The sequence below is a fragment of the Neophocaena asiaeorientalis genome, unplaced genomic scaffold, assembly GCF_003031525.2.
Source record: "Neophocaena asiaeorientalis asiaeorientalis breed wild unplaced genomic scaffold, Neophocaena_asiaeorientalis_V1.1 scaffold396, whole genome shotgun sequence".
Lineage (NCBI taxonomy): Eukaryota > Metazoa > Chordata > Mammalia > Artiodactyla > Phocoenidae > Neophocaena > Neophocaena asiaeorientalis.
This window is the reverse complement of record NW_020172455.1, coordinates 3,845,930-3,858,646: the sequence shown is the minus strand read 5'-3', so window position 1 is coordinate 3,858,646 and position 12,717 is coordinate 3,845,930. Positions and strand designations below refer to the sequence as shown.

The 12,717-nt window shown below is 54.5% G+C and overlaps 1 protein-coding gene across 1 annotated transcript in view; it reads left to right on the top strand.

The window, feature by feature from the left end:
* Positions 1-12,717, top strand: part of ASAP2 (ArfGAP with SH3 domain, ankyrin repeat and PH domain 2) — a 129,569-nt gene that overhangs the window by 110,299 nt on the left and 6,553 nt on the right. The window contains exons 17-23 of the mRNA XM_024737737.1: positions 1,471-1,660; positions 2,950-3,035; positions 4,818-4,933; positions 5,934-6,001; positions 7,174-7,287; positions 9,505-9,757; positions 12,216-12,350. Of these exons, the coding sequence (XP_024593505.1) occupies positions 1,471-1,660; positions 2,950-3,035; positions 4,818-4,933; positions 5,934-6,001; positions 7,174-7,287; positions 9,505-9,757; positions 12,216-12,350 (962 nt within the window). The remainder of the gene's footprint in view (positions 1-1,470; positions 1,661-2,949; positions 3,036-4,817; positions 4,934-5,933; positions 6,002-7,173; positions 7,288-9,504; positions 9,758-12,215; positions 12,351-12,717) is intronic.

The following is a 12,717-nucleotide window of genomic DNA, read 5'->3' as shown; positions in this document are numbered from 1 at the left end:
ACTGTGCGCTCTCAGAGCTGACCACCGGCCTGCGGGGGCTGGGGGGGGGAGGAACCCAGGCCCCTTCTTCTAGTTCAGCCTCCCCTGCCTGACCTTGTGAAATTTCAGCGTACACACACACTTTTCAGAAAGAGGGGACAAAAGAAGCAGGGGGCTCAGTTCTCTCGTGTCATTCTTCCTATATCCCTGGTAGCTCTATTGGCTAAAGTCAGGTTTCTGTATTTGGAATTTGGTTTTCCCTGACATTCTTTTTTTTTTAAGAGCTTTGTTGAAATGTAACTCACATACCATACAATTCACCCATTTAATGTATAATTTACCGGCTTTCAGTATATTCACAGCTGTGCATCCATCACCACAAGCAATTTTCGAACATTTTCATCACCCCAGAACGAACCCCCATACCTGTTAGCTGTCCCCTCGCTCTCCCAGCCCTGGGCAGCTGCTTACCTGTCTGCAGGTTTGCCTGTTCTGGGCATTTCGGTAAATGGGATCACACAGTGTGTGGTCTTCAGTGTTTGGCTTCTTTCATGTAACTTAACGTTTTCAGGGTTCGTCCACATCATGGGCTGTGTCAGTGCTTCCTTCCTTTTGTGGCTGAATCGTATTGCATTGTACGGACACCTGTTCCTCAGCTGATGGACACTGGGTCGTTTCTTGGCACTTCTGACTTGATTGTCACGTGAAGTAATTAGTGTTTACTGTCCCTCAAAAATCGTGTCTCCATTTCTTATTATTGCTGCTGCTGTAAGAGTCCTTGGGGCAGAATGCTGCGTCCTCTGAAACAGGAGCTGCTGCTTTTCTTGCTCTCTGTCTTTCAAGGTCATCGGTACTTTCCGAGGCCCTAAGGACCTGCCATGAGCGCAGCAAACGTGTCAGCTCATTCCCTTCTCACAGGCCGTGTGCATTTGCACAGATAAGAAGACTTGAGGCCACGTACTTGCCCAGGGTTGCACGTCAGTCTGTGGGGCGGGATTTGAGCGCAGGCTTCTTTGGCTCCCCTGGAGTTGCTGGCACTCCAAGCTCCTTTGAGAGGCGGGGTCTGCACACACAAGGCCGCGTGAAGGCCAGGAAATGGACCGCGAAGATGGACAGTTCGTTTGGTTCGTCAGGTGTGCGGTGAGCCTGTCTGCTAGGCACAGTGCCCGCAAACAGGAAGACAGGCTTCCCGTGAGGGCTGCCAGCCCCGCGACCTGGCCACTTAGCCCTTAGACCCGGGCCTTGATTCCACTTGTCTTGGCAGTTGGAGGGTTTCTGGCCTCTTGAAAGTGCCTGGAGGCTGAGCGAACGCAGGTGCCGAGCGGGAGCCACACGGCGCCCACTTCCCGCTTCCCGTCTTTCTGCCAGTACTGCTTATTATGAGGAGGGTGGGACGGGATTTTTTTTTAAGTAGTTATAGATGAGTGGGTATTGGGATCTGTTTGAATAGAGGCCCTTAATCATTTACGATGCAATTATGTTTGATTTCAGGAATGCAAGAAAGGACTACATTACTGCCAAGTACATTGAGAGGAAGTACGCAAGGAAAAGACACGCGGATAACTCGGCAAAACTTCACAGCCTTTGTGAGGCTGTCAAAGCAAGAGATATTTTTGGATTACTCCAAGCATACGCTGATGGTGTGGATCTTACAGAAAAAATCCCGCTGGCCAATGGACATGTAAGAAAAGACCTGTAAAAAGAGAAGAGAAAGGGTGAGAGGGCGGGGAGTGGCAAGGCAGTGTCAGCAGAAATGCTGACAAAGTGGTCCAAAGTGTGACTCTGAAAGAAGAGGCAGTGAGTCCTGGGGGAGGAAATTAGTGGTTGATTCTTAAACCAGAACTGTAAGGGCAGCTCTGGAAGGAAGGTCCATCCCTGGGGGAAGGAGCATCTTCTCAGAGGCCTAAGCGCCTCCTTCTGTCTTCCAAGAGCCGCATTAGCGCCTCAGCCAAGCCTCGGCTGCAGCTCCCGAGGCCACACCGGGAAGGAGAGCTTGGACCAGGCCTGGTGCACCGCTGTCCAGCCTGCTCCCCATGCCCTCCTCCCTGGGGAAATTGGGCCAAGAGGGTGGGGTCTCACCGTCGGGATCCGTCTGCAGGAAACAACCAGTGTTACGGCCGGTGTGTCCTAAATCTCTTCCGCGGGTGTGCTCTTGGACGCACACTCACAGCCCCCTGGACCCTCCTTACCCTCAGAATAAAGGCGCACGGGACTGGGTCACGCTTAGCAGCTGAGCACGTTGTATGGAACCGTAATGTCCGGTGTTCGAGAGTAAGATGGGTGCCCAGGGCCGCGTGTGCTCAGCTCAGAGCTGTGCTGCAGCCGAGGAGGAGGGGGTGCCCCGTTGTCTCCCTCTGCCCCACGTTCCCCGTTACCTGGATCTCCCTTGGCCTCCAGCTCCCTCCCACCCACCTACCTGAAACAGCCTTCATTCGTGATTCTTCTCTCCCACCGGCCAGAACTTCCTTCAGAAGAGGCAGGGGTCGTCATGTGCCATTTAGTGGCAACTGAAGGCAGTCCAGGTATTAGCATTGATGGCGTTCTCTCTTAAGTATAGAATAAAAAATTTTAACCCGGCATTTAAGACGTACATTTATATTTACCCAGGGAGCAGGTTTAAGAGCCCGGGGAACCTTCCTGGAGCCAGAACGGAGACCCCTCTTACAGGCAACGCCTCATGTTGAGGTGCAGGGATGAGGGCAGAAAGATCGAGAGGACTTTGCCATGAAACCCCTGAATTCCTCATTATTTCCCGTGGAGTAAGGAGGAATAGGGCCAGTCTTTAAACTGCAGGTTCCCAGGGGCAGAGTTTGCCGTGGAGATTAAAGGGGGCCTTGGTATCTTAGAGGTAACGTTTTTCAAAGGAAAGATGTAGAGGCTTTTGGAAGAGAAATACACAGTTTTTCTCATGTGGGACACAGAATTGAATGCGCCCCTTGGAATTCTGGGATGTTTCTGCTTGGTCTTCAGGAGCCGGATGAAACTGCCCTCCACCTGGCTGTCAGGTCCGTGGACCGGACTTCTCTTCACATTGTAGACTTTCTAGTTCAGAACAGGTAGGTGTTCTAAAATCAGGGAAGGTGTTTGATTTCGTTCCTTGGTGTTTCTGAGAATGGAGCCAGGGGTTGCCCCATTGCTTTAGTCGTGTGGCCAAGATGCTGGAATTTCCCTGGGTCTGAATAGGAATCATGGGACAGGGACAGTGCTGCCAGGTGTGGACTGTTCGGATGCAATCCTAATAAAGCCCCCTCCCGGGGTCTGCGAGGTCCCGCCTCTAGTGTCTGGGACTCAGGGAGATGCCCCGTTGATAGGCCTGCTGAATTCCGAGCCCCGGGAAAGCAGCCTCTGTCTGTGGCCCCCATGACCACCCCTTTGCTTGTGCCATGAGGTGCGGGTCCCACGAGGTCCAGGCGGGGCACCCTGAGCAGAGCGAGAGGGAAGCAGGAAGCAGAGATCCTCCTGCAGCCGCTGGCCGAGCTGACGTTGTAAACCGCAACTCGGGGTTGTGGGCGTTCTGCGTGGTTGGAAAAGCTGTTATTTTTAATTAGAAGTTGACTTTAGAGAGGACATGCGCAGACGGCTTCCCTGGCCCCAGTAGTCCCATTTGGTACGTTCTGCCTTGCTTGGTGCGGGGCCTCCCTTAGGGGGCGGTGCTGGTTAAATTGGCTTCAGATGGAATAGAAGAAGCAGAAGCAAGGAGAGATTTTGCATTTTGTATCTTCTGCCATCCCCGGCTGTCTTCAGAAGAAGACATGGCCAGAGATGGAGGAGCTTGGGAGGCAGCTCCTTCCCCAGGAGCCGGGAGTTCTCTGGATGCCTGGGGGAAGCTGCTCGGACCGCCCTGTCCTCTGACGGAGCCCGAATGCTGTCCCAGTGCCAGGAGCGTGGCAGGGGCCAGCTCCGTGAGCAGCTGAGCGGTGCCATCCCCCTCAGTGCAAATTCTCAGGGGCAGGAGAAGCAGAATCCTGGTTTCTTTTCTTCCAGAATGGGAGGAGGACAGCAGGAGTAGAGGGGAGATCAGAAGCGAGGCTCCTTTTTCACACTGAAAACGTAGCTGCTTTAAAAAAGAAAGGGAGGGCGGGAGGAAGGAGTAAGTGTGGCTGGTTTCCTGCTGATGGGAGCTGCGGGCATCACCTCCTGATGGGCACGCTCCTGTTCCCACGTCTGTCCAGCTCCGAACAGGCCCAGGGCCACCTCCACCAGTGGGTTGAGTGGCTTGTCCTGGGATCTCCTGGTTTTGTTTTGTGTTGGAAGAATCTTTGTGGTCTCCTCACGGTTCCCCCGTAGGCTGTTTTCAGGGCAGCTCAGAGGAGCCTGGGGACTCCGAACTTTGGAAGAGCGGCTTTGCCCCTTCCTGGCAAGAGTGTTGTTAGTAAGATGAGAAAAGCTTACCACGTCCTTCTGTGTGGGACAGACTGGGCAAGTCACGCATGCTTCCTATGGCCCAGACGGGCACTGCCAGTGAAGCAGGAGGGATGCCAGGTTCACCTGCCCGTGCCCCTGCTCAGGTGCGCACAGGTGCCTTGCTCCCTTTCTGGCGGGCTCTGCCACTGTTGTTTATTCCCCAATGGCCTTAAGCCAAGGCCTTCTCCTGCCCACAGGCAGGGCTGGTGCTGTGGGCCCCCCACCCCAGAGGAGGACTGAGAGAAACCCTGCCCTCCGTGAACCCGAGTTCTGGCTGCCTCTCCCGGGGAAGGAAAGCAGCCATGCCCATCGTTCGCATATTGTCTATGGCTGCTTTCAAGCCACCCTGGCAGAGCTGAGAGTCCCTGCCCGGGCAGCCCCAGTCCTCTGGCCTGTGACTCACTGTTCTCTTTCTCTGTTCCCGTCCTTGCCAGTGGGAACCTGGACAAACAGACGGGCAAGGGCAGCACGGCCCTGCATTACTGCTGCCTGACCGACAGCGCCGAGTGCCTCAAGCTGCTGCTGCGGGGCAAGGCCTCCATCGGCATCGGTGAGCCTCCCCCCACTGCCCCATGCAGTTCCTGGTGCGGGGCTCTGGGCAGAGCCGAGGAGTCAGTCCCGCCCTGCAAGGCTGCTATGGTCTCGTACTCATCGGCAGTTTCCCTCTGCTGTCTCGTAGGCTTGCCGTCATGTGCAGGCATTTTCTGAGAGGCAGAGGATGGCCCTGCAGCTGTCGCTGGTACCCAGGTGACCTGGACCAGGTTTGGGCATCTCGCCCTCCTGTTCCTGACCCCCACCTGGGATCATGCTAAGCCCCTCACTGGCTCTGGGTGGGCATGTTTACTGGTGAGAGTCACTGTTCACTGCCCCTCCGTTCACTGGCACCAAGCCTCCTCCACGAGGGACCCACGTCTGCTTGGGCTTCATCCCTCCCTCCCCTGTGGGACCCTGACCTGTAGCCGGCCAGGCATAGTCTAGCCCGAGGGTGTCCGGCTGTGATGCTGTCCTGAGGTGGAGCTTTTGAAGAACTGTTAAACAGAGAGCAACGAGCAGAAAGAAGGCACATGCCTGCTTGCGAGCCAAGTTGGGTTTTTTTCTTTTTTAATTAATCATCAAATCTCATTGACTGAGGCTCATTTAGAAGAAAATACACAATTCCAAATCTTCAGACTGCTTTAAAGGAGGTGTAAAGTCTTCTACAGTCAGATGCCTGGAACTAGATTAGCAGTGCTTTTGCTTAGAGAATTACCGTGAACTGCTTTATTCAACAACTTGTACCTTGGATATTTATTTCCATTAGTTGGCTACTTCGGTGTTTTATCTTCATTAGATTAGCTCAAACCTTGTCTTATAAAACCTTGCCGACTGCACACTGCTGCAGTTCTGTACGATTTCAGGACAGTTCAGCACCGACTGGGGCAAACTAGCTGGATTTCATCAGTCGTGCTTAGTTCCGTTTGGTGCTGCTTCGCCGGGTTCTTTTTGCCTCTCAGTGTCAGACCTCTGCTTGCTTTTGCCGTAACACGTCTGTTCGTTCCCCTGCCTCTTAGCTAACGAGTCAGGAGAGACGCCGCTGGACATCGCCAAGCGCCTCAGGCACGAGCGCTGTGAGGAGCTGGTGAGTGTCCCACCACCCGGCACGGACAGGGTGGGGTTGGGGACGCCGCTCCCTGGTGAGGGCTCTCTCGGAGGCTGCAGGAGGGTCCTGAGCAGATCCCAGTGGCCTAGAGGGGACGGCTCGGAGAAAGTGTCCTGGGGCCCCTTAGAGAGGAGGTGACCATCCCCCGCTATGGTGACACTCGGAACACGAGTCAGTATGTGCTAGTGGCGCATGTTGATGGCGGCCCTGGTTTCGTCTGGGGTGAGTGGAGCTGAGGCCCCTCTGGGTCAGGCCGGGTTTACAGGGGGCTCCACCGCTGCAGCTTGGGAAGGTCATGCCGGCTCTCTCCGCCGTTGCCTTGTGTGTGAAGGGGTGTCAGGCATACCAGTTCGCAGGTTTTTGGGGGGAATCGTTGTTGAACTCTGCAGAGCAGTGGGCACGAAGTGCTCAGTCCGTGGCGCCATTAACAGTCGGTGCTGCAGAGCTGTAGGGCTGCTAACAGCTTTTATCCTAAGCACTTCATGTCCAATAACTCACTTAATCTTGATAATTACCGTAAAGCATTAATTAATAGGTACCTACTGTTACCCCATTTTACAGATGAGGAGACAGGTACGGAAGGGTTAAGTAAGTCGCCCGAGACCACATGGCTGCTGTCTGGCTTTGGAGAAAAGTCAGACGCTAAAGTGCTAAGGCATCCATTTATCTAGTGGATTAACTTCTCTCCTGTGCACCTAGAATGGAACCAGCTGTCTGCCTTCCTGGAGAGAATTGAGAAGCTGGTCATTCACGTCATTTTCCGCAGGGCTTCATTCCCTCGTGCTGGTCAGGAAAAACGGGGTTAACAGTTAGTGGACACGTTCCTTCTCCTCAGATTGAGATGCTCCCGTGTGCAGTTGTGGGTACCTGCAGGCTGACTGTCACCCTTTAGATCTCAAACACCCCTTGGCTGTGTACTGCAACTTTGCAGCTTACAAAGCGCTAAATGGGAGTGGTCGCGTTTGAGCTTCAAGGTTATCTGTGGATTAGGGAGTGTGGGGGCTTGACTTGAGACGCAGCGAATTGTATAAGCCAGCCTCATACTGGGGTGCAGGCTCCCTGCCCGCTACGTCTTGGCCATCTTGGTGGACACCCGCTTTACAAGGCCGAGTATTTGAGCAGCGTCACCAACAGTGCTTTGTTGTTCTCAGCTGACCCAAGCCTTATCTGGAAGGTTTAATTCTCACGTTCACGTCGAGTATGAATGGCGACTGCTCCACGAAGACCTGGATGAGAGCGATGACGACGTGGATGAGAAACTGCAGGTCTGTGCCAGCTTGTAGAGCGCTGAGAGTGTCACGATCAGCGGCCTTCAGAGCGGTGTGGGTCCTGGCCTGTAGTTAGGGTAGAGAGCTGTTTGCAGAAAACGAAATACGGTTTACTTTTTGCTTCCAGTGATCTCAGTAGGTTTGTGGTTTTACCCTTCCCATAACTGCCTCCTGTCTCCCAGCTCCTACAGACGTGACTATGAACGAACGATAACTATGTAATCAGAGGCAGCTTCTCGCCTTCTGATACGAAGGAAAGATACAGAGAGCCTTGGATTTTCGGGGATTTTAGAGGGAGCGCTCTTTCTATGGATAATGTGATAAAGAGCCAGCTTCCCCCAGAAGCAGTGACCATGTTCACCTAGTTGATCTTTAAAACCTTCACTGAAGTCACTGACCCTTAGAGATCATTGGGTCCAACTCATTCCTTTATTAGATGGGGTCATTCAGGCCTCAAGAGAGGGGATGTCTTGGCCACAGGGAAGCCAGTATTTGGAGACCGACCTGGGGCTCTTGCCTCCTGGCCCAGCCACTCCTCACGATGTTCTCTGTCTTGTGCACTTGAGGGCACCCCTGGAAGGTTGCCACCTTCGCACGAGGCTCAGAGTCAGACCCAGGAAGACTGACGCCAAAGCCCATAAGCCTAGCCGCTGTGAAATCAGTGGGAAAGCCGGGTGTAACATTTTAATTTTTACTGTAGGACTTGAATGCCCTGATGTGTATTGATGTCTGATTATTTATATATGGCATTTCCGAAACGTACTGGACTGTCCCGGTTTATGGAGCAGCTAGTATCCATACTTATGGTTTCTTGGAATAAGAAATTTCCGAGGTAGCTGTAGAACGGTATCAAAGTGAGGGGAGCTGGCTATTTCACGCTAGAGTTGCCTTTACAGGGGGAGAAGGTTTGAAACACCTGCCCTGGAGCGAGTGCCTCTTGGTCAGGCACACGTCGCATTCCCAGGGTTGTGCAGGCAGTGACTCGGCAGGTGCCATGGACCCAGTGAAAGCCCGGCAGCGGCGCTGACACTCGTCCCCACCCCTTCAGCAGAGAGCGGCGGGTGGTGGTTTGCACAGCCATGGGCTTTGTTGGAATTTAAACTGTGTATGAAGAGCCGCTGGCCACTGAGCTCCTCGTACTGGAGCTGGGCGTGAGCCGTTGGTTGGCCAGAGCCTTGGCCGGGCGGGCGGTCGGTCCTGTGAGGGGAGGAGGCCGTGACTGCCGATACTGATACCTGCTAAGCTCCGGGCACAGTGCCGGCAGTTGAAGTCAGACCCACTAGGGAATTCCCTGGCGGTCCAGTGGTTAGGACTCCACACCCTCATTGCCAAGGGCCCAGGTTCAGTCCGTGGTCGGGGAACTGAGAATCCCACAGGCTGCGTGGCGAGACCAAAAAATAAAAGAATAAAGTTAGCCCCACTTATCAGATGAGAAATAGGATCAGGAAGGTTAATTTGCTCAAGAGCACAGCTATTATAACTATTATAACGAAGCTGACTTTGAAATACAATTTCCATCTAATTAAGTCCGTGGTTCCATGCACATGGCTTTCAGGTGGAGCAGGGGTCAGCAGACTCGTAAAGGGCCAGATAATAAATGTTTTAGGCTTTGTTGCAACTCCTCAGCTCTGCCAGGGTGGCTTGACGGCAGCCACAGACAATATGCAAATGATGGGCGTGGCTGCTGTCTAATAAAACTTTATAAAAACGGGTTGTGGCCCCATGGGCCGTGATTTGCTGACCCCTGAGTTTTAGAGGACTCTTAAGAGTCCCAGTTCCTACGGGAAGAAGACGTTGATCTCCCCCGAATTAGCCGTATGGCTGTTGGGGATCCGCTGTGGCCGTGCGTGCCTAGAGCAGCTGCGCTGTTCTGCCGTCAGAGAAGGGTGTTTATGGAGGGGACATGCAGTGAAATACAGAGCTAGGCTGAGGTAACTCTGGATGGTAAAGGTGAAATAGCTTATATTTTAAATTCTGCACAGAATGAAGAATTGTAAGTTTTTGTAAATCATGGCTTTTTTTCATGTGTGTGTTTCCGTTAAGGGACATGGTAAGAGTGAGTTTTAGGTTTTGCAGCTGTCATGTAACAGTAAAAAATGCACCGTGCCCAGGTGTTAGACTGCTGTACCTGAGGCTGTACCCAGTACGTCAGTCGCTGTGCCCAAGAGGTCCGCGCGTCTGTATTTCACACACCTCCGCCCACTACCCCCGCAGCCCAGTCCCAGTCGGCGAGAAGACCGGCCCGTCAGCTTCTACCAGCTGGGCTCCAGCCAGCTGCAGTCCAACGCCGCGTCTCTGGCCAGAGATGCCGCCAGTCTGGCCAAGGACAAGCAGAGGGGCTTCGTGCCCAGCATCTTGCAGAACGAGACGTACGGAGCCATCCTGAGCAGCAGCCCACCGCCCGCCCAGCCCGCGGCCCCCAGCACCGCCAGTGCTCCCCCGCTGCCCCCGCGGAACGTTGCCAAAGGTACTGAGCTGTTGGCAGCCCCTGGACGCACGAGCGGTGTCGTTGGGATTTTGCTTTGGGGAAGCTGTAGTTGCTTTGTGTGGGCCAGCTTCAGGACATGTTTTTTCATTTGGGGTCCTTTGTTTTGTACTTACGTTGTTTGCTTCCTAAAAGAACTCCGTCATTCTTGGGATGGTGGTAGAGTGTCTTGACTCCATTCTCGTTCTGGGCAGGGGTGTGGCACGTGTGACTCGAGGGATGCAGGGACGCCACCAGGGTAGGCCTGAGATGGAGGGGTCAGCACCTGCTGCTGGCCCCTGGATGTTTTCCTGCAGACCTTCTTCCTGGTCCTTTTCTCTTTGCGGTCCGCCCCTCTCTACCACTCCCTTTGCCTTCATTCTTTCCCTTTTTATCTTTCTCCGACCTGTACTCGGCCAGCTTGTGGCATCTGATTATTTCCTATCTCTGTGGTCCCTGTGAAGTGAAGGATAAAGAGATGCTAATTTGGGAAACGGTGCTCAGCCTAACTGTAAAAATACGAAATAGTCCCGAGGGTCCTACCAGCGCCTTCAGTGCCACAGCTCCCTGTGCTAACCCCAGTCGCCCGGTCACAGCAGTGAGTTTAACCCCAGTCGCCCGGTCACAGCAGTGAGTTTAACCCCAGTCGCCCGGTCACAGCGGTGAGTTTGACTCAACAGATGCTGTTTCTTGTTTTTATAAAAGTGGAAACTTAAGCCCCCAGAGGTTTAGCGATTTGCCCAGCACTGAAGGCCCACTGGCCATGATGCTCCCTGAAGCAGGTCCCGCAAGTAGCCAGGCCAGCTCTGGGCTGGGGCCTCCAGAGGGCTTCCCAGGGGACCGGGGGCAGGAGCCTCCTTGGGGCGTGATGTCTGGGCCCACGGCTGCTGTAGGCCGATGGTGGTCCCCAAAGTAAATCCCAAGTTGCATTTGCGCGGGAGCTGCTCTCCGGCAGAGGCGTGTAGGCGCGTGACCGTGGTGCTGCGAGCCCCGGGAGGGAGGAGTGCGCACGTCTGCCGTTCTGTGGGGTCTGTGCTCACAGTGTGGGGTGGCTGTGCCCACCGCCGCCCCCCAGCTGCCCTGAGTGTATTGCAGACCCTCCCACACGGCTCTGCCCCCAGTGCTCAGGGAGGCAGAGAAGGCTAATGAGCCTCCTGTCTGGGTCACCGAGCCACACGCCTTAGGAGCGGACCCACACTGCACGGGGCAGACTCCTGAAACCCGCCTGCTCACCGCCCACAGAGCCCGTTCGTCCAGGGCACCCAGGCCTGACCGGGAGGTCCCTCAGCAAGGAAGGAGGTCACGTCCCCCAGCTGCGATGGGCCCGGGCAGGCGGGGGCCGCTGCGGTGGCTGGGGCCTTGTGGGTGCGTCTCGTTGCCTCCCCCCAGATCCCAGTGCCTGTGTTTATCTCCACCCCATTGGTGACTTTTACTGACTGTGTGTGCCATGTTAGGAAAGATTTTATTTTGCTCTGTTGGGTCATATAAGAGGAATAGAAAGCTGTTCACCTTTATTTCTTGTTTTCTTAAAATCTTAGGATGAGAAAGTTTGGGGTTTTTTCCCCCCATTTCTTTCTGCCACTCCCACCGTTAGCTCTGTCTCTTCCTTTGGTGACGGAGATTGCCCTTCATCCCTGCCAGCCCCCCAAAGGGTACCTTTGTTCTCCATCTGTTCCACACTCGATCCACGAGGAGTCCCCACACAACAAGTAGGACGGGATTGATGTTCTCGGGCCCTGCGTCGAGGAGGACGTTGTCCACGGCAGACGTGTGAAGGCTCCTTCTGACCCCGGTGGGCCCTGTGCGGGTGTGGCCTGCTTCCATCTCCAGGCCCAGCCTCAGACACGGTCATGCCTGTGCCCTGAGCAGATGCTGCTCCATGAGGAGGAGCTTTGTGGGCAGAGGAAGGGTGTGACCAGGGTGGTGCCATCTCCCTGGTGTGTCACCTGAGCTGACTTTCAGCCAGAAATGTTTGCCCTTCACCAGGTGTCTTTGATTTGCAGCCTTCTCTCCATGTGCTCTGTCTGAGGACAGGTGCCCCCCTGTGCGAGGTGGTGACCCCACAGGGAGGACTGAGATGGGTAGAGACAAGCAGACGTCCTGTCCCCGAGTGCAGTGCTCAGGGGGGTCACTGTGGTCATCATTTCCCACTTCAAACAGTGTTTAAATTTGAGAAATAAAATTGGTAAGACTGAGAAGACCAACTGGGAATTTTCCCCGGAGCATCGTTGGTTCGGTGTGTATTGGTATCTGTCTTCCAGATACCAGAAACAAGAATTTTTTTTTAAATCAACGTCCTATTTGTGGCCTTAATGTTATTCTGGAAGGGTCATGTGTACCATTTTATAGGGGAGAGGATCAATAATGCAGTGTTCTGTTTCTGTTTTTGTTCTGTGCTCGTGCGTGTGCGTGTGCATGCCTGCGTGTGCACGTGCGTGCGTGTGCATGTCCGTGCGTGCAGTTCAGCCAGCCTCCTCAGCTAACGCCCTGTGGAAGACAAACTCTGTAAGTGTGGACAGTGTAAGCCGGCAGCGATCTTCGTCAGATCCGCCAGCTGTCCATCCACCGCTGCCCCCTCTCCGCGTGACATCTACCAGTACGTTTTTTTCCTTTTTCCTTTCTCGCTGTTGGGCTTTGTGCAGCTGGATGGCTGGGGCGGGGGTGTCTCTCGGCAGCCTCTCGCTGCCGGCTGCCCTGTGCTGCCTGGGGGCCTGTGGCTCTTCCGTGGCCCCAGCCCTGCGGCCGCTGCCCCCCAGCGGCGGATTCCTGTCTGCCTCACACCCCACGGGGGCCCTTCACTCTCCTGCTCTGTCTCCCGAGCACTTCAGCAGCATTTCTGTCTCTCACACATTGGCCCCGGGGCTGCCTTTGGCCATTGGGTGGTTCTCGATGCTGGGCTGTGTTCCTGTGAATTAATCTGGTCTGTGCTCTGCCCTTCAGTGTCACATGTCTGTGAGAGTCTC